The sequence below is a fragment of the Thunnus thynnus genome, chromosome 23 (genome assembly GCF_963924715.1).
Source record: "Thunnus thynnus chromosome 23, fThuThy2.1, whole genome shotgun sequence".
Lineage (NCBI taxonomy): Eukaryota > Metazoa > Chordata > Actinopteri > Scombriformes > Scombridae > Thunnus > Thunnus thynnus.
Genome location: NC_089539.1, coordinates 5,858,358 through 5,876,309, shown reverse-complemented (window position 1 = coordinate 5,876,309; position 17,952 = coordinate 5,858,358). Strand labels below are relative to the sequence as shown.

Here is a 17,952-nt window from a genome sequence, read left to right as displayed (position 1 = left end):
TTCCTTGGTGTAAAACTGAGTGAAAATTGTAGTATGTTGCATTTTTGTATGTGGTTTGCTTAGACTGGAAAAACTTCACATCCTCAGGCTTGTTCAAGTGAAACACGTGAGAGGTTTAGAGGGAGAAAACACACTTTTATTGAACTTCTCACAACTCAGACGCTGCCAAAAAGGTTGTAAACCACTGGTTGAGGCTAATGTCATACAATTAAAACTAAAACATTAGCCTCATGTGTGATGATGTCTATACTCTTTAGTGTAATTTCCTTTTTCTAAGGAAGAACTAATGTTCAGTTTTTAAAGTATGAGGAAGTGCCGTAGCTCTTCCTCTGAACTTAAATCCTGTTTGCACAGAAAGAAAAGCCATGGGGAGCAGACCGACCATCATACTTAAAAACACCTAAGTCTAATGACTCACAAACTTTGTTTTTTATATTTTACATGTGATAAAATACACTTTGAAAACATTGCTGTAAATCACCACAATAAAACTGCAAACTTCTCATCTCTGCAACAGAGCTAATGGTCTAAATAATGCAGAAGTGCTGCTGCAATCTGGCACATTGCTTCAAGTGTTCCTACAATGAGCCTTGGCACACCTGCACTAAAACTGGTCGCACCTGGGGACACACACGCACACACACACACGCACACGCACACACACACACACACACACACACACACACTTGCTAAATCAAGCCAGTCATTTTTGGATGACTACCCTTTAATTCCTCCTGGGCTGCAATAACCCAACAAATGGAAATTAATTCTCTCTCTCTATTCTGCCTCACTTTGCCTCATTCTCTCTCTACCCTCCCTGAGTAGTTCATCCTCCACTCTGTGTATTTGTGTGTGTGTGGCAAGATTATGTTTAGGAGCTTGTACCACCTCGCTACTTTCTTCTTCTACCTACTGCTTTCCTAATTTGTTGCATTTTTCACTTGGCAAAAGCCGACGTAACACACATGAGAAGTTTCTATGGAAACCAGCAACCTTGAATTGAGTAACTATGAAAATTGCATGACGTATATAGATACATATTTGAATGACTCAATTAAAACATTCAGCTCAGGTGTTCACATGTGGAGGTCAGGTATTGATCTTTAAATCATGTTCTTTCCTGTTGATGTTTTTTGAGTATTTGTGTAATCATCTGCTTGAACATGCACTCCTCATATTCTTCCTCTGCTGATTCATTTCTTGCATTGGGGCTATTTTAATGAATTGGTTTAAATTCCATTTTGTTTTTAAAAATCTTTTATCCACTTTTGTCGCATCTTTCCTAGTCTTAAATGCTCTAAATATACAAATATCATCTCTGTAATTTCTATGTGTTTTACGTCTTCCTTACCAGTGGGTCTCCCTCTGTGTCACTCTGAGACACCTGCTTGGATGAAGCTCCCTCCTTGGACGAGCTGTAGCCGTCGTATCCCACGTCCTCCGGCCTCAGCTGGAGCAGCGATTGGCCGTCCTGCTGCAGTGAGGCGGCGTTCCACGGATACGTGTCGTTCACCCACTTGGATGGATCCTCCCACGCAGCTCTTTTGCCGTACAGCTGCAGGAGTGTCAAAAAGGAAGAAGACACGAGTAAAGAAGAAACCCTACGTAAGTGCCTTTACGTATAGGGAGACATTTAAGGTTGAAAGATTTCTCTTCATTGTCATGGAAACCTGTTTGTTTGTCAGAGAATGTGTCCGGCGGCTTTCTGAATCGAATTCTGATGATCTAATCTAGTTTTAATCACATACTGTATGTGCATCTTGTGACTTGCAGTGAGTCGTGTGCGGTGAAATAAAAATCAGAGGGTGTGGTGATTATCATTATCTTCTCAGTTTCATTACTTGTCTCATAATATTTAAACACCTGTGACAGACACAGTGGTGCATGGCAAGAATGTCTAAGTGAAAGGAGAGCAGAGTGCCAACCAACTATAGTAGTTTTTGTCCTGAAGGTGGCCTTTTATACTCAAGAGATTCATAAAGTTTTGTTTTAGATTATGTTACATTGACATGCTACATTTCTGCTATTATTCAAAAATTTGAAAAATCTACGATAAGTCATTTCAAGATTTATGTTCCTTCTCTCTCACAGTGATGCTGTACATACAGTATATTTATTGATTGAACAGTAGAGATTTAACACAATGTTTTGCTTTTTTTTTATTAATCATGGTGAAATGGATTATCGATTCAATTAAAACTTGTGATTACTTTGGCTGGTGATCTAGAAATTCAATTTAAGGCTGTGTCACTTACCTGAAGTCCTTCCCTGACAGCCTCCAGCAGGTAGGGCACCAAGGAGTAGTTCCACAGGTCAGTGAACCAAACCCGGGAGCCTTCTACATCCATGGGACAGGACAGGAAGAGGCGAGGGCCTGTAGGGATGAAGAGCCCAGATGATGAGTGTTTGGTGGATGGAAGATGGATGGTAGACTTTAAGCATCAGACACTCACTTAGACTTTTAATTAAAGGAACATTCAATGACTCTGAATGTTTTATTCACTAATATTCAAAGACTAATAGACAGTGGCTACACCACACAGGTTGCAGTATTGGATGTACAGAACAGAATTTAGAGAGTGTGTATGTGTGTGTGGACCAGGTATTCCTCATTTTGTGGGCACGCCTCCCGCCTTATGGGGACAAAAAGCAAGTCCTCTTAGTGTAAATCATTCATTTTAGGGTGAAGACTTGGTTTAAGTTTAGGTTTATGTTAAGGTTAGGGTAAGTCTCCAGGAAATGGATGTAAATCAATGTACTGTCCTCTGAAGTGATGGAAACATGACTGTGTGTGTGTGTGTGTGTGACTGACCTATGGTGACATCAGATGAGCTGTGTGCCTCCAGGAAGCTGTTGAGGTGCTGCCAGGTCTTGGGGATCCAGTCAATGATCTTAATCAGGTCATTGCTGCGCATGTTCTTATTGATCTCCGTCTCTATCAGCTTCCGCCGCAGGAAACGACCCAGGAAACCTTTGACCGGTTCGGTGTGGTTGGTGCACAGCACCCACCTACGACAGGACAGATGATCAATGGTGTAACTAAAGCAGCAGGAGCTAATAAAACAACTCACCGTTCCATCAGATTTCTCATCACAGCAGCTCATATTACACATGATGTGACTTGTGCCATTTCAGTATAAAGAGTTTTTGGCTTATTTCACTTCACTATGATGATTCACATTAAATTAATGTCTGGCCCATGATAAGCTTTCACTAATGACTTTGTATTTGCCAAATCATCAGCTAGTCAAACAAGCCAAGCAGAAACGATCCTCACTTATTGTCTATTCATTTTCATTTAACAAGGCTAATTATCCAAGAGATGTAATTACAGCACTCCCTCTGGAAAAAAGGCTTTTGGTTTATAATCTGTGAGATATTACATGCAGGCAGAGAGCTAAAATCAAACACATTATCATACAGGTGAGATGATGCAAAGCAAATAAAACTAAATGTGCTTTCTCTGCGGAACAGATAACATTTGTAAATATTACAAACAATATAATATCATAACATGAAGAGTATTTTAAACTCAGTATGAAGAGTAACTTACATAAAATAATACAATATTTTGAGATAAATTATAAGGGTTCAAAGAGAGACATTCCAATATAAGTCAAGGTTGTGGTTAAAGTGTTGTCACAAACCTGAAGTTGTGGTGTAGCTCAAGGTTAGGAGAGGAGGAGACTCCCTGGTTCATGGTCCCGATAACGTAAGGGCTGATGGAGACAAAGACGACAAGATCAATGAGTACTCAGTCACATCATTTACTTTTAGTCTAATGCATTTCTGCCCCAGTTCTAAGTACTAGTCATCAATAGTAAGAATAAACTTCCAAATGCGAGTACTAATTTGCCAGCTTGGAAGAGAGGAAGACTCACCATTTGTGGTACTTGCAGTTGAGGAAGCCGTTGAATATGTCACTGAGGGAGCCAATATGGTGGAGGTTGTCCAGGATGACCACAGTGGGGAGCTCTGTGTCCGTCTCCTCTGAGTTACACTGTTCTGCCAGGTTAGACAGGTACTGACGCAGGTCCTGGACAAGGAAGCATTAACAGGTTATAATGTGGATGATTTGGATGCAACATTTTAAGCGTAAAGGGTTTTAAATGTAAGTTTGATAAATAATATATGATCTGAGACCCTACTACTTTTTTATGTTTAACTCCAATTATTAAAATTGAAGCTAAAAGCAAATGAAAAAGCAGCTATTGGCGATGCATCTCACATGCTGGGGCCCTAATGCCAGTATATTTTTCCTCATGCTCAAGGATGATCAAAAACATCAGAGGCAAATCTGAGGTTGTAGAGTCAGTCCCTCAGAATCAACGCCTTTTTTCTAGAGCTGCAATTTTGTACTGAACACTGCACAGCTGAAGAGGAAGAGAGCCCAGTCTCTACACACACAGTAGCAGAAAACAGACCAAAATGCAACCTGCTATCTTTGAAGATCTCTAAATATCTGCATGTGATATACATAAATCTGTACGGTAGAATGTGATGCAAGACTGGTTTTCCCTTCATTTGTCACAAGGAAAGAAAGAGAAATGGCTATGTCCAGCTACATGCATACGTCATGAGAAGTAGATGAGGCAGGCTGAGTGTGAACATATCAAACTGTAGAATGAAAGCAAATCACTCCTACACTGCAATGAAAATCCTGCCAATGTTTGAATTCCTGTTCAGCGACATTAAACATCTTTTCCTACCTTGCTGGAATTCTGGTCCACGTTGAAGCTGGCCAGGTTGTGCTCGGTCACCTTCTGCCCCATTTGGGTAATGATGAACTCGGCCAGCTTGGCGGCCATGAAGGACTTGCCGGTGCCGCTGGGTCCTGAGAGGATGATACGACGGTGCTCCATCAACAGGTTGAGGTACCGCTGGATGATGGGCTTTGGAATGAGCGTGTCAAACACCAGGCTGTCTATACTGTTCTCCTTCAAGCCTAGGAAGATGTAGGAAGGGGTTTAAGAAGAGCACGACAAGAAAGGACAGAATGAAAATCAAATGTAAAAATTAAAATGTGAATATTTCAAATTAGATGGTCAAATGAGGTTTAGGGTCAGACCAGTTAGTGTCCTTACAGATAAGCAATAAACCACTCACTATATATACACACTCATATATTCCCCTTGTCCCAGACACTTTCCTTGAAAATCTAAACCAGGTTTCTACATCAGCTCTAATCCTGAAATAGAAACTGTGTCCTTGCTACCATACCTTTGAGGTTGACCTTGATGACGTTGTTGTCGCCCACCAGGTAGCCGCATGGCAACAGCTCAGGCACTTCGGAGGCGTTGGAGCGAACCACCTCGCCCATCTTGTAGCAGACTATGCTGTCTGAGCTCAGACCCAGGCTGGTCAGGGGGTCCACCCGAAACACATACTCCTGCAGGTGCGGGAGGGAGGGGTTATACTTAGATATAAGCTGTGATTCTATTTTGTTGTCCAACATACATTTAAACTGACTGTGGATGGAGGAGTGATGCAGCTTTGCACACTGTTAGAGTGACACTGTACCAACAAAGTAGCTGAATATGGTGCAAAACTGAAATGCTCTGTTCTTGTTTTACAATTTCAGAACTGGTAGGTTTATAATACCCTTAAGTTTAACTTCAGAATACTCTGCGTGGTTAATTTTAAAGAGGAAAAAAGATGCCCTCATTCATGGGTAGGGAGTGACTTACAAAATACAATGCAAGGACTCAAGTGGATAGTTAGGCCTTTAATAAATATGGGTTTTGTGGCTGTATGCATGCAGCATTTGTAATAAGAATGCATGCATTGCTCCTATTTTTTCATATTTTTCATCTTTAAAAAAATCTGTTGTAGCAGACAAGACAAATCTGAAGCATGAACACATGTCAAATCATCTACAGCACATAGACAGAGATTTGCTGGATAAGACTGCTGAATATTCAGTTGTTATGTGGGCACAAAATGCTACACCATTTGCAAAATGACTCATAACTGATTAACCAGTCACCTATCACGCCATCTTGCATGTTTGATGCTTGTACTCACGATTCAACTACCATAACATATTTGGACATTTCTCATGGCAGACGTTTTAAGTAGTTAAACACAGATGTAGTAAAACATTAACAGTTCCATTCTATTTAGATGAGCCAGTTCCACAGCCGTGGTGTTGTACATGCTGGCTCACTCGCATGGCTTATTGACAAACCTAAATGGAATGGAGCCATTGTTAATGTTAATGGTTGCACCTGTGATGTTCCTGCTAAGACAAGTCAAAACATCTACTGTGGAAAAAATCTGTTTTGTGCCTAAATGACTGACCTGCACCTACAACCATAGTCTGTTTACCTTGAAGAGGCGTCGGATGACCCCATCCAGGACGTCCCACTTGGTTTTCCCACTCACACCTATAGAGCCAATCAGGTACTGCTGGCTTTGTGTACCCTGAAGAGTAGTAAAATCAATCAAAATACAGGAGTCAGGATAAATAAGATTACTGTGGAAGAAGACAAAATAATGTGAAATTCATCCACTAACCTTAGTGGTATTTGGCCCGCTGTTGATGGTAACCACTATTCGCACACTCCGGCCTTCTTTGCGCAGATTGCCCTCGTAGCTATCATCTAGCAGAATATCTAAAAACAGAAACAAAACCAACTTTAATCATTCAGAGACTTGATTCATTATAAACAAACTCTCACTCTGCCTGCTGGCAAATAATCATAGCTGGAAATGGACAAACAGTCCACAGTAAAAGACAGCTAATGGTTTTCTTTCATGTGATAATTACCTCCACATTTAATCAATGTTCTCATACAGAGCGAGTGAGTGCACAGAACGATAATGTAAGAACAACTGTGTGAGGAAATGAAAGAGCCTTCAGTATGAAGAGAGACAGAACTTTTAGACATAGAAAAAAAGTAAAGATGGGAAATCATTCAACAGCAAGAGATTCATTTGAGGTATTTGGTGAAGAGTTGAATGTTCAGTCATTCATGCTATCATGGGATAAAATCTCTACGTAATCAAAAGATGTCTGATATAAGCTCAGAAATCTCCCCAAAACAAATACCTTGGTGGTTACTGCAAAGTGAGGAGTGCAGTTATTGCTTTTAGGAATCAGGCAAAAGAACCACCCAAAGCCTCCTATTGGATGTTTACTAGCAAGAAATATTGCTCAATTAAAAACAAAAAATATCAATAAAGAAGTTATAAAAAAAATATCAGATTTTCCAGCACTGAAAAGGGCTTGGGTCAGGGATCTAAGATGTGATATAACAAATGATGAATGGAATGAGGTCTGGAGAACAGCTTGGTCTATCTCCACGAATGTCTCACTGAAACTAACTCAGCTCAGAACATTACACTGGTATCACTGGACTCCCAGTAGGTTTTGGAGGGTGGGGTTAATGCCAGACAGCACTTGCTGGAGCTGCTTGTCTAATAAAGGGTCATATCTTCATATGTTATGGGAATCAAAAAGTTTTGGATTGAAGTTTTCCAGAAAATCTGTGCTGTGACAAAAGTTTGTATTCAGCCTGATCCCGTACTTGACGCGTTCTATCAAGACTGCCTGATCATCAACATTATAAGTGTCTGTCTGTAGCTTTTGCTGTTGCCAAAACATTGATTTTTTTGTAAATGGAGAGACAGCAGTGGTCCACACATTCAAGACTGGACTGATGCACTATTGAAAATAGCCAAACTTGAAAAAGTAATTTACATGAATACAGGCTCTGTAGATAAGTGTAACTCCATATGGTCACCCTGCTTAGCAACCATGTCCTGAAGGCTACAGATGGAATAGTTACTAAATTAATGTGATGCATTTTAATAAAACATGTAGTTAGACTAATGCACATCTATCCACTTGCTACAGTAAGGTAGTCATTTTATGACCTGCAGAGACTATTTATTGTCTTTTCCTAAATTAATTAGATACTTATTTTATCATTGATTTTTTTATTTGTTTTTCTGTTGTTTTTATGTTTTTTTTATTACCACTGTTATTTGTCTGCTAGTTCATTTGCTGGCTCTTTGGAATTGTCTGACTGGTTGTCTGTATAAGATACAAACTATTGCTGTACTGTCTGATTTTCATTCATATTAGTTAATAAAATAAAAGAAGTAAGTAACCAAGAGAAAAGTCAGAACAATTTTCTAAAGAAATAAATGACAACAAGTGTAAAGACGTAGAAAACACTAACATCACCTTAAAGCAGCATGACACCATATATTTTAACCATCAGACCCAACACATTTTATATCAAGCCATTCTTCACAATTTTAGGAAACCCAAGTGTTGAGTGGGCACAAGAAAGCAACCAGAGAGAGTCTAAGGTCCACTGCTTTCTTGCCACAAAAACAAATACAGGAAGTGTCACATGGGCATCAAACTCTTCTGTGTATACAATACAAATTGTCACAACAAGCAACATCTTTCACATAAAAGCAGTCATGTAATCTATTTCCTTTAATTATTAGGGACAACTAATACCACAAAAATAAACAAAAAAAAAATAGCGAACAGCAGCAAATACAGTACACTTCAATTTTATGCAGCTGTGTTTCTACTTTGGGCAAGTTTGATGCCACCTTTAACCTTTGGCAACAAGTCCCTGACACACCACTAACAATTCCCATCCTAAGTCTCTCCTCGTTCTCTTTTTCCCATTCTCCATTTTGGAAAGGAAAGGGGGTACTTTGTATTCGTCTGGCTTCCCTTTGCTGCGGGCTCTGTGTTGGGGTGATAACGGCCCGTTGGCCCACTTGTCTTCCCACGCGTCACTGCTCTCGGCTCATCCCTCCATCAATTAACGAGGGCCCATGTCCTCGGAGAGAGCAGCGCCTTCTATGTTAATTACAGGACAAGTGAGAGGGACAAACTCTTTCACTTCTCAAACGGAGCAGCCCTGGAGAGATTTTCGGCATGTCCGTATGTGTGTGTGTGTGTGTGTGTGTGTGTGTGTGTATGTGTGTGTGCAACACAGCAGGCTACTGCTGTGTTGCAAGCCCTCGCAGTAGAGAGAGCAGCTATTTCATCATGTCATGCAGCTCCTCTGGATCATTTCTCTCTGCAAACACTATTCTCTCACATTTATTGAGGCAAATATGGAGGGAGCTAATCCAACTTGATGCCACAGAAAAAAAAAACTTCTGCCCTGAGAGTTACTGCAGACCATAAACTGTGTCCTACGGCTTAACAAAACATAAGAACATGGCACTTACAATGCCATGGTTGGAAGTTTAATTCTCAATGGCTGAATATACCTTTCTGAAAGAAAAAAAAGAAACAACTTGTCCTCCTAAAAACCATAAAATGCCTATGGGGGGTTGTTACACAGTTTTGTTGAATACCCAGTCCTGATTGGCCAGTGAAGGCATTCTGAGCTGTATTATATTTGGTTTGTGGGGACATAAAGTCCATTTCACTCACCTCCACCACGCTCACAGTTACTGCTCTTACTGCTCAGAACAGACTGCAAGCCGTTAACACTGATTTACACTGATTTGACACTTCAGATCGACACACTGCAGACACCAGCTCTGACACTGCACTGACCTGACATGATGGTGTCGGTGATGTTGAGGTTATTGAGCGACAGCCCCAAGGACTGACGCGAGGAGGATGAGGACGTGCTGGAGGTCTCGGAGGGCGGCCGGGCTGTCTTGACGGGTGTGGCTGTCGGCGTGGCGTTACCGCTGGACTTGAGACGATCGTTCTCCGCTTTCAGCGTCTCGATCTCGTTCTGTTCAGTGAGAAAAAGATTAGAAATTAAAGTTGAAGAAATTTAAAGGATACAGGGGAACTCTGTGAGTGCTTTCTGTTGTTAAGTAGTGGAGTGGAGAATGCTTTCATTTTACAACCACAGATGAATATAATGGACCCAAATTCTCAGTGTACTTGAGATTTCCCTTAAAATTTCCAAATCTGCCCTTAAACAGAGTGTTAGGAGCGGGGTCAAAATGACGAGATTCAAAGTAAAAGCAGCCTAAGAAATTTGAAAATTGCCCTTACAAAAGCTTTACATTAGTGCAGTTATCATTCTGTGTAATATAATATATATGCCTTTATTGATTAACATTTTATATTGAGCACAGCAGCAGAAAAATATGCCAAAACAACACAAACCACCACATAAAAATGATTAAAGTAACCAGTTATGTAATTTAGATACTCGACTAAACAGCATTATCTTTATTCACTAAGTACATCTAGTGTAATAAGAGACCCTAGGTGATATTTGTGCAGTAAAACTGCTCCTATAGTTGAGATTGATTCAGCATAAGATAAATAATGCATGATTGTGCACAATCACACCACGCTGGAATCAACAGATTCTAATAGAAACAACATTCAAAGTCTCTGATAGCACAGAGTAGTTCAAACAGAGTTCAAACAGCAAACGGTCATTTTCCTGCGTTCAGACTGGCCACTGGTGTTATTCTCAATCAGTATTATTGGAATTATGGGCTGTAAGCAGCTGTTTGATCTCTAAGGCTCTCTTTGTAGTGAAGGTTAAGTCCAGATAAGGAGCCTTACATGATCCCAAGATCTGAGGGGAGACTATAGGCTTCTACAGACGAGGCAGTCCACATCCACAAAAATCCACTTAACTGAGGCATTTATGGTGATAAATGATATTCTTTGAACATGTGTTTCTTTTAAGAATGAAATGACGCAGCATCTCTGAACATTATACTCTGAACTGAGGGGTGGCTTTTCATTACACTACATCAATAGGAATAAAATAATGAAATAAAAACCATTTATTTGCAGGGAGAAAACTTCTCTTTGTATATTTTTATTCAGCTTCATGGACAATTAAACAATTTCACTCCACCTACTTGGAGTGTGCTCTCCCTTGGAGCATATTTCAAACTGAGAATAAAAACTCAGTTATTAATTGCCAATTTTGCAGTTGACACAGCATGCTGGTTCAGTGTGCTTTGTAATAGGTGGAAATCTAGTGAGCAAGCTACAGAATCCTACTTTCTCATGATTTTTTTGTGTTTATTATCATGTATTGCCCAAAAGTTTTCCAACTGTGGGACCTAAAGGTGTCCTGTGGAATGTTCTTTAAAACGAGCCTGCCCTCCCGAGAAAAACAACACTATAGGTTGTAAATGCAATCACTAAAAACAACCTATAGTTACATTTGAGTGACAGACACCATCTAATGGCAGTGGTAATTATGACCAGGAGAAGTGACGCAGTTCAGATGACGTCTGTATAAGGTGACAAATTTCAACATTCAGAGGTGGCAGGTTAGATCCTAATTTGCATAAAGTGGAGTTAGTGGACTTTGCTGCAGGAGACTGCTGTTAGCTTCCCATTTCCAACTGCGAGTGTCATGTTTCCAACTGTGACTAAGGATAGTTTTTTAAAAACCTTAACTACGATTATCATGGTGTTTACTGTTACCATGATGATAGAGGTTGCCCAATTTTAAGGAAGTAGTAACCATGTTACAAGTGATCATTTTAACCAGAACAATGATCTTTCCTAACCCTAACCAAGTGGTTTTGTGTCTAAACCTAACCAGACCTGAACCACAGTGCTGCCACACCATAAAACATCATTATTCTTTAACAGTGATTTATAACAGTTTTGGAAAGCACAGACAAATTATGTTGTCCTGCCAATTACTGATGATAGAGGTGCCATATTAGAAAACACCCCTATGGGTTTCTCTAGAGTGCATGGTACAAATGACCTATGTGGCCGTTTAATTTGGAGGACTTGTTTAAAACAAATATGTTAAGTTTCTGTTAACATTCATAATAATAATAATACTATAGGAAAGGGTTTTAAAACAAAGTAAATTACCGTGGCAGCAATTGTTTCGTGAGGTAAATAATAGAAATACAGTGTTCACAGGATTCTACCAGGAATGTCTGCCTGCACTTATTTGAATGGCCAACGTAGCATCTTGCCAAATGTCATTGTGTTTTGGTCTGGGAAAAGTTGAGCCAGGTTCAACTTGTTTGCCAGGCATTCCTGGAATTTTTTTCACTTTCTCCGTTGGCACCATCACTTTCTTCTGCTTAAAACATTTACAAAGCTGAATTTCTGAGTATTTTAAGTTGCGCAATGTTTGCTAGCTTGCAGTCTTCTTCCCTGCCTTTGATGGAGTATTATTACTGCGTTTGTTTGTGTGTTACTGGGGACATACTTGTAAAAACATTGCTCTATGGTACCACTAGTGGTTAAAAACTCCGTAGTGTACCTTTAATATTATCAGTAACACTGATTTCTCTACTGCTATGACATGTTAAATCTCAATTCTTGAGTGTGGAAATGAAATATCTTTAGTGTGATTAGAGGTGACTGGGAACATCATATACTGTAATTAACCACCAACGGAGAATGAAGGCCTGCAACAATTTCTTAAACTACAATTTAATAGCTAACCTGCAAGAGTGCTAGGCTGTGTATAGATATAGCATCAGAGTGCGCTGTCTGCCATCCACTCAATGCATTGTTATCTTTCTAACTGGTAGCTGACACGCTATAAAGTGGACACACAGAATGAAGTTTTGCCTGTCTGAGCCTTGGCTAAAAACAAAACCAGCTGTAGTGATATTTAGATTTGAGGTCTTCACCACATGTTCACCTGACAAATGGGCAATCCTACATGCTGCTCTATTTATGTTTGACCTAAAATGTCAAACATAAATAGACGCCCGCAGGTCAGTCAGCACAAGCTTGACCTGCGTTTAGCCAGTGACCGTAACCTCACCTGCATGCGGTTCATGGCCTCTCGGATCTGGTCTAGGTGGTGGGCGGAGCTAAGCGCCTCCAGGCGGATGTCTGTCAACTTGAGCTCCTTCTCCCTCAGCTCGTTCTTCAGCTGGAGGATGATTTCAGCCTCGGCCTCGGTGCATTCACACAGCCTGCAACCGGGATTACACACAGGGAGGAGGAGGAGGAGGAGGAGGGTCATCTCGAGGGTTATAACAAACACATACACACACACGTAATCTGGAGCAAAAAGTACACACTTAGAGGAAACAAGAGAGCTGAAGTTCAGAGGGAAGCTGGAGTCAGTGAAGAAAACTGCAGAGGCACGTACAATATTGAAGTGAATGGGGAAGTGGGGCATTTGGGACAGCGAATCCTTCCCATTTACAATACTCCTTCAGGTGGAAAATATTTTTTCGGCAAATCTGATACTGTAGGTCGAAGATATGTTCCTGTTGTGGTTGCATTTGCATAACTGAAGACCATGTGTAATGTGGGATCTTCAGTAGGTGCTGTGGTAGCATCATTACAATAGAGATTCAGTTATTTCCATAATCAGCAGGCAGATATTGAAAACAATAACTTGAATGAGATGCAATTTTTGTCAAGTCATGTAGTTCATTGTGTCATCTCAAATTCAAAAAATCCACATGCTTTGCCCCTGAGAAAACCACAGACTCCTTAAAACAGTATTCATCTCACCAGCTGCCACACAGCACAGCAGATGTGCACAGAACGTACTTGCATGCTTCAAATAGCTACTTCCTGTCCCTTCTGCAGTGCCATACAGCCAATTTGCTCTGGCATGAGTGAGAAAATGATTACTGCTTGTCCTTTTCATCCTTTGTTTAGCCTAGCGTTACTTTTCATAAAACTGAGAACTGGGCACTTTTGAGGTCCTGGTTCAGTTTATGTGCTAGGGACGATCCATCACCTCTGACATGCCAGGGTTTTAAAGGCATTAAGATGCAGTCTTAACGTCACACCAACACACCCCACTACACACACACTCCCTCGGAGCATGCCAGGTGCCACCACACAGTGCCTGTTACCGAGATCTGTGCTTGTAGACCACATGACCGTTTTGCTTTTTCTTTGGCGTCCAAATGGGGGAGGACTTGCTATCGCAAACGCACTTGCTACAGCAGGTGGAGAGACGTTAAAGAAAAGGATGAACAGGGAGGTCGGAAGAGAGATTAAAGAAAAGTGAGGTGAGGATTTAAAGACATTTGTGAAAACAAAATAAAAGAATAACAGTGAAAAGAATTTAGACTTACAGAAGGAAAATGAACAAAACAGCAAACTGTGCACAGTATGTGTATTTCTATGCGTGCATGTGTGTGTGTGTTAAGGATTCACAGGGGGGTGAGAATTACCTGTCTTTATATGTATGTACGTGTGTGTGGGAGTGGATGCATGCATAGATATATATATATATATTTGTGTGTGTAGAAACTCACTCTGTGGTGGAGGGCGATGAGCGCAGCGTGGCGATGCTGCCTTGCCTGTTGTCGTGCTGCAGTTTTGGCGAGGACGGCAGCGAGTCGGTCATCTCCTCCATCTCATCATGTGCTGATTGAGATTTGGTTTTCTTCTTGCTGAAGGCCTGTTTGAAGGAGCTGCGTAACTGCAAGACAGATAACACAGATACACAGAGGCAAAGACATCAATATCGCCACCAATCGACCTCCCCAATTTACATCAGAGACAATATCTGGTGACATCACATCCTGCCAGATCAGGAAGTCACTCCTTGCTGTTTCCAAGCAATGGTCACTGTCTGGTTTAGGTAAAGAGGAAGGCAAAAAGCAAGGCCGTAAGTACAGATGGATATGACAGAGGGAGATTTGAAGATCAGGCTTTTTAATGGCCCTAAAAATTAGGGGTTGAACAGGCAGTCAAAATGAGCAAGGGAGGAGGAGGAGGAGGAGGGAGGAATGAAGGGGCAGGGGGGAGGGTTGCTGTATCCATGCCGACGTTTCCAGAAAAGGTAAAGGAGAGGTTGCTCTGAGAGGGGAAGAAGGAGGAATACAGAAGGGGGCGAAAGAAGGGAGGATGGGGAATAACCACTGCACACATACAGAAGACACTCTGGGAGCCACTGACCTGAGCTGGGATGGAATCAGCCACCTGAAGATGCAGAACACACCCAGCGTTAAGCCACACCAACACACACTCCTGCTCGCTTCACCCATCTACAGCAAACTCTCTGCTGATTAAAGCTAATGGCTGCTAAAGTGTTTTAATGAGCACTTTGCTTTAAGCAAATACAGTTATTGCTGGTGCAAGAATGATGATAACAACTGTGATTGGTATTATGATTACATTCAGAGCATCCTGATGATGTTTATCTTCCTGTTATGTGATAGATGATTGCTCGAATGATAGGGAAGTACATTATGAGTTATTAAACTTACTGTATGAGACATCCAAAAACTCTAATCAATGTTAAATGACAGTGGTTCCAAATGGCAAGGACAAACTTTAACAACAATAAGTGATTGATTGAGATGAATTGCAGCATGAGGGAGCTAGATATTTGGAGTAAGGGCATTTTTGCACAGTAAGAAAAGTTTGGTTGTAACTCACAGTTGTAATTTACTGCCTCTAAAATTGAAATTAGATTAACTTAAGTAAAAATATGATTTAGACAAACATTTTTCATATTGTTTGTTTACAAGATGTAAAGCATAGTTATACAGTATGTGGTACCAAACAAGCATATATATATATATATATATATATATATATATATATATATATGTAACACACAGCATGTAGTGAATGATGCTGCATGAAGCCATTATGAAAAGGAGCATAATCATGTTTGACAGAATACACAAATACAGTACATTTATTCAATGTAAGTTCAAGTAAATATATGAAACATTCTATAGCAGGATAGAAAAAGGATGGATAGACAGATTTTCTCATATATGACTTGGCATGTAATGTTAGTTGGTGGACATTTCTCACAGTTTTATAACAAAAAAATGTGAGGATTAGTTATACAAATGTGTGTTATGTATTCATACTCTAACATGCATGAGGAGCACACTTTGGATTACAGGTGTGTGTGTGGAATAATAACACTTTATCAATCTCTGTGTGGAAATTTTTCTCCACAGGGAGGACAGAGGTTACATATCAATTACATAGAAACGAACTGGAGTCAGAGTCATAACCAGGACACTTCAGCAGGGCGGATGCATGCTGGGAGAAAGTCGTTGCCTTATTGAAGGGCGATCTACCTATTTATACAACCATCCTTCTGCTTTTCTGCTCACTCCTCACTTACATCTCAGTAACCTCACTTCAACTCCATCCTTGTCTCTACCTGTACATGCGGCGAGGCAGAATTTATGCAAATGAATAATTAATTGCTGCTTAAATAAGGCATTGATTTGCATTCATGAGCCTGACTTGAATTTTTTGGGAGGGATTTCACTTAACATGGCGGGATAGGTTGTCACACTCAGTGATGAACTTTTGGGCTGTTAGCATGCATTTCATTTCAAGGGCAGGAGTTTTGCATTGCAGTATGAGACTGAAAACTGGCTTTGGCTGTGTGCTCTTTGGCTCAGAGAGAACTTCTAATATGTCATCTGTCTGACTCAGGGGGCTGCAGCAAATAACAGCTCTCAGCCAAGGACACTGAGCGTGAAGCAAAGAACAGAAAAATCACAGAGAAGGGCAGAGGGAGAGGAGAGAGCTTTATGGTTGTGGATGTGCGTTTTTAGATTATTTAATTTCCTTTAGGATAGATTTCAACCCTAATCCATGTACATCTTGGACACTTGGTGAACTGAACCACCAAGTAAATATATTTATTTTCTGTTTTCTCTTAATGAGACACCAGTCAAATAAAAATCTGTTGTTTCAGACCTCTAAACTTGACCAAGTGCATTCAAGTACCTGGGGAATTAAGAGGCTATTCAAAAGCACTCTGACAGTACATTTTGAGAGTGTTTCTCTTTCACCACTTCTGCTCAAACTTTCCCACTTGTAACAGGGATTCAGGCAGCACTTCTCTAACCTCTGAGCAGCCATTGCCCTGTTTTCAAGTTGAACTTCAGTATCTGTGACGTAAGTGGCCACTTTGTGGCTGCATATGGAAATTCCAAGTGCATCTCAAACAGTAATTGCAGGGTGGTTGACTCCTCTGCTCGACCCTCTGTTAGCCCTCACCACTGAATGGTACCTCAGCCACTCAGGTGAAACCATCTCAGCATTGTAACCTAGCAACGGTGATGGAGAGGTGAATGTGGCTTAAGGATTTCGCAGATGACCTACGGGACTCTGAACACGCTGTGCCAGTCTTCCTGATGATTTTGAAGCTCTTACAACAGGTGCAACAGCACAAAAAAAGCTTTCCAGGATTTCATGGATCCACAAAATCCTTTCTTCTATGCAAAGAAGACATTTAATCTTTTAATGCAGGCATACAGAATACATTTGATCTCGCTTAACCGCCACTGAATAATGCACATGTTTATGAATTAGGAGTCTTTCACTGCCAAATGCACCTCTTAAACAATGATTAGATAAATCAATGCAAAAACCTTAAGCTTCTGATGTCTTATGCAGCTGAATGAATGTGCTGGAGGTGAAGACACTTGTGTTGCGTCACCTTGAGGTACCTTGAAATCCAATTCAATCCTGATAGCCTTTTATACTTTCTGGCATTTCGTATAGAGGAGCAAATACTAGTTGAGCAGGTCATGTCTGAGATGTACAGTAAGATGTGAATCTTGAGTATGAAAGTGAGCATGAAGTTGAGCCTTGCATATGTTCTTCTACTATATTAAGTTGACCAGATGTGTTGTATATTGTTTTTTTAGACTTAACATCGCTTTCCAGTCTCACAGTGATGCCTGGGTGTCTGGTTTTTCCACCTACCCAACTCTTCTTCTTCTTCTTCTTGTCTTCTGTGTCCTTGCCCAGGCTGCCCATGCTGGAGTGACTGGCCGCGCTGTTGATACTAGACATACTCTCTGATGAGTGCTGCCGTCTAATCCGCAGGTCTGGAAATAACAGACAAAGTCCTCCTTAGTGCACTGAAAAGATGAGAGACTACCTGTATATAGTACCTACAGTGCTGATCAGTGTACCAATTTGTTGGTTGGTATGATTTTTTCTTTAATATTCAGCTATGCTGCTCAGCTCGGCTTGAATAAGCAGCTATGAGGAGGTTGGATTGAAAAAGGTCATTTCTGATTCAGGTTGCT

At 40.7% G+C, this 17,952-nt stretch overlaps 1 protein-coding gene across 10 annotated transcripts in view; it reads right to left on the bottom strand.

The window, feature by feature from the left end:
- nav3 (neuron navigator 3) overlaps positions 1 to 17,952 on the bottom strand; it is an 88,561-nt gene that overhangs the window by 3,960 nt on the left and 66,649 nt on the right. For 3 of the 10 annotated variants that reach the window (XM_067582132.1, XM_067582134.1, XM_067582135.1), the window contains 15 exons: positions 17,624 to 17,748; positions 14,831 to 14,854; positions 14,185 to 14,351; positions 13,777 to 13,863; positions 12,723 to 12,876; positions 9,542 to 9,728; positions 6,517 to 6,614; positions 6,328 to 6,423; positions 5,221 to 5,389; positions 4,710 to 4,945; positions 3,882 to 4,036; positions 3,648 to 3,719; positions 2,813 to 3,009; positions 2,256 to 2,374; positions 1,352 to 1,555 (listed from right to left, as the gene is read on the bottom strand). In XM_067582132.1, the coding sequence (XP_067438233.1) occupies positions 1,352 to 1,555; positions 2,256 to 2,374; positions 2,813 to 3,009; positions 3,648 to 3,719; positions 3,882 to 4,036; positions 4,710 to 4,945; positions 5,221 to 5,389; positions 6,328 to 6,423; positions 6,517 to 6,614; positions 9,542 to 9,728; positions 12,723 to 12,876; positions 13,777 to 13,863; positions 14,185 to 14,351; positions 14,831 to 14,854; positions 17,624 to 17,748 (2,090 nt within the window). The remainder of the gene's footprint in view (positions 1 to 1,351; positions 1,556 to 2,255; positions 2,375 to 2,812; positions 3,010 to 3,647; positions 3,720 to 3,881; positions 4,037 to 4,709; positions 4,946 to 5,220; positions 5,390 to 6,327; positions 6,424 to 6,516; positions 6,615 to 9,541; positions 9,729 to 12,722; positions 12,877 to 13,776; positions 13,864 to 14,184; positions 14,352 to 14,830; positions 14,855 to 17,623; positions 17,749 to 17,952) is intronic. The other 7 variants (XM_067582139.1, XM_067582142.1, XM_067582140.1 and 4 more) reach the window with 3 other exon arrangements.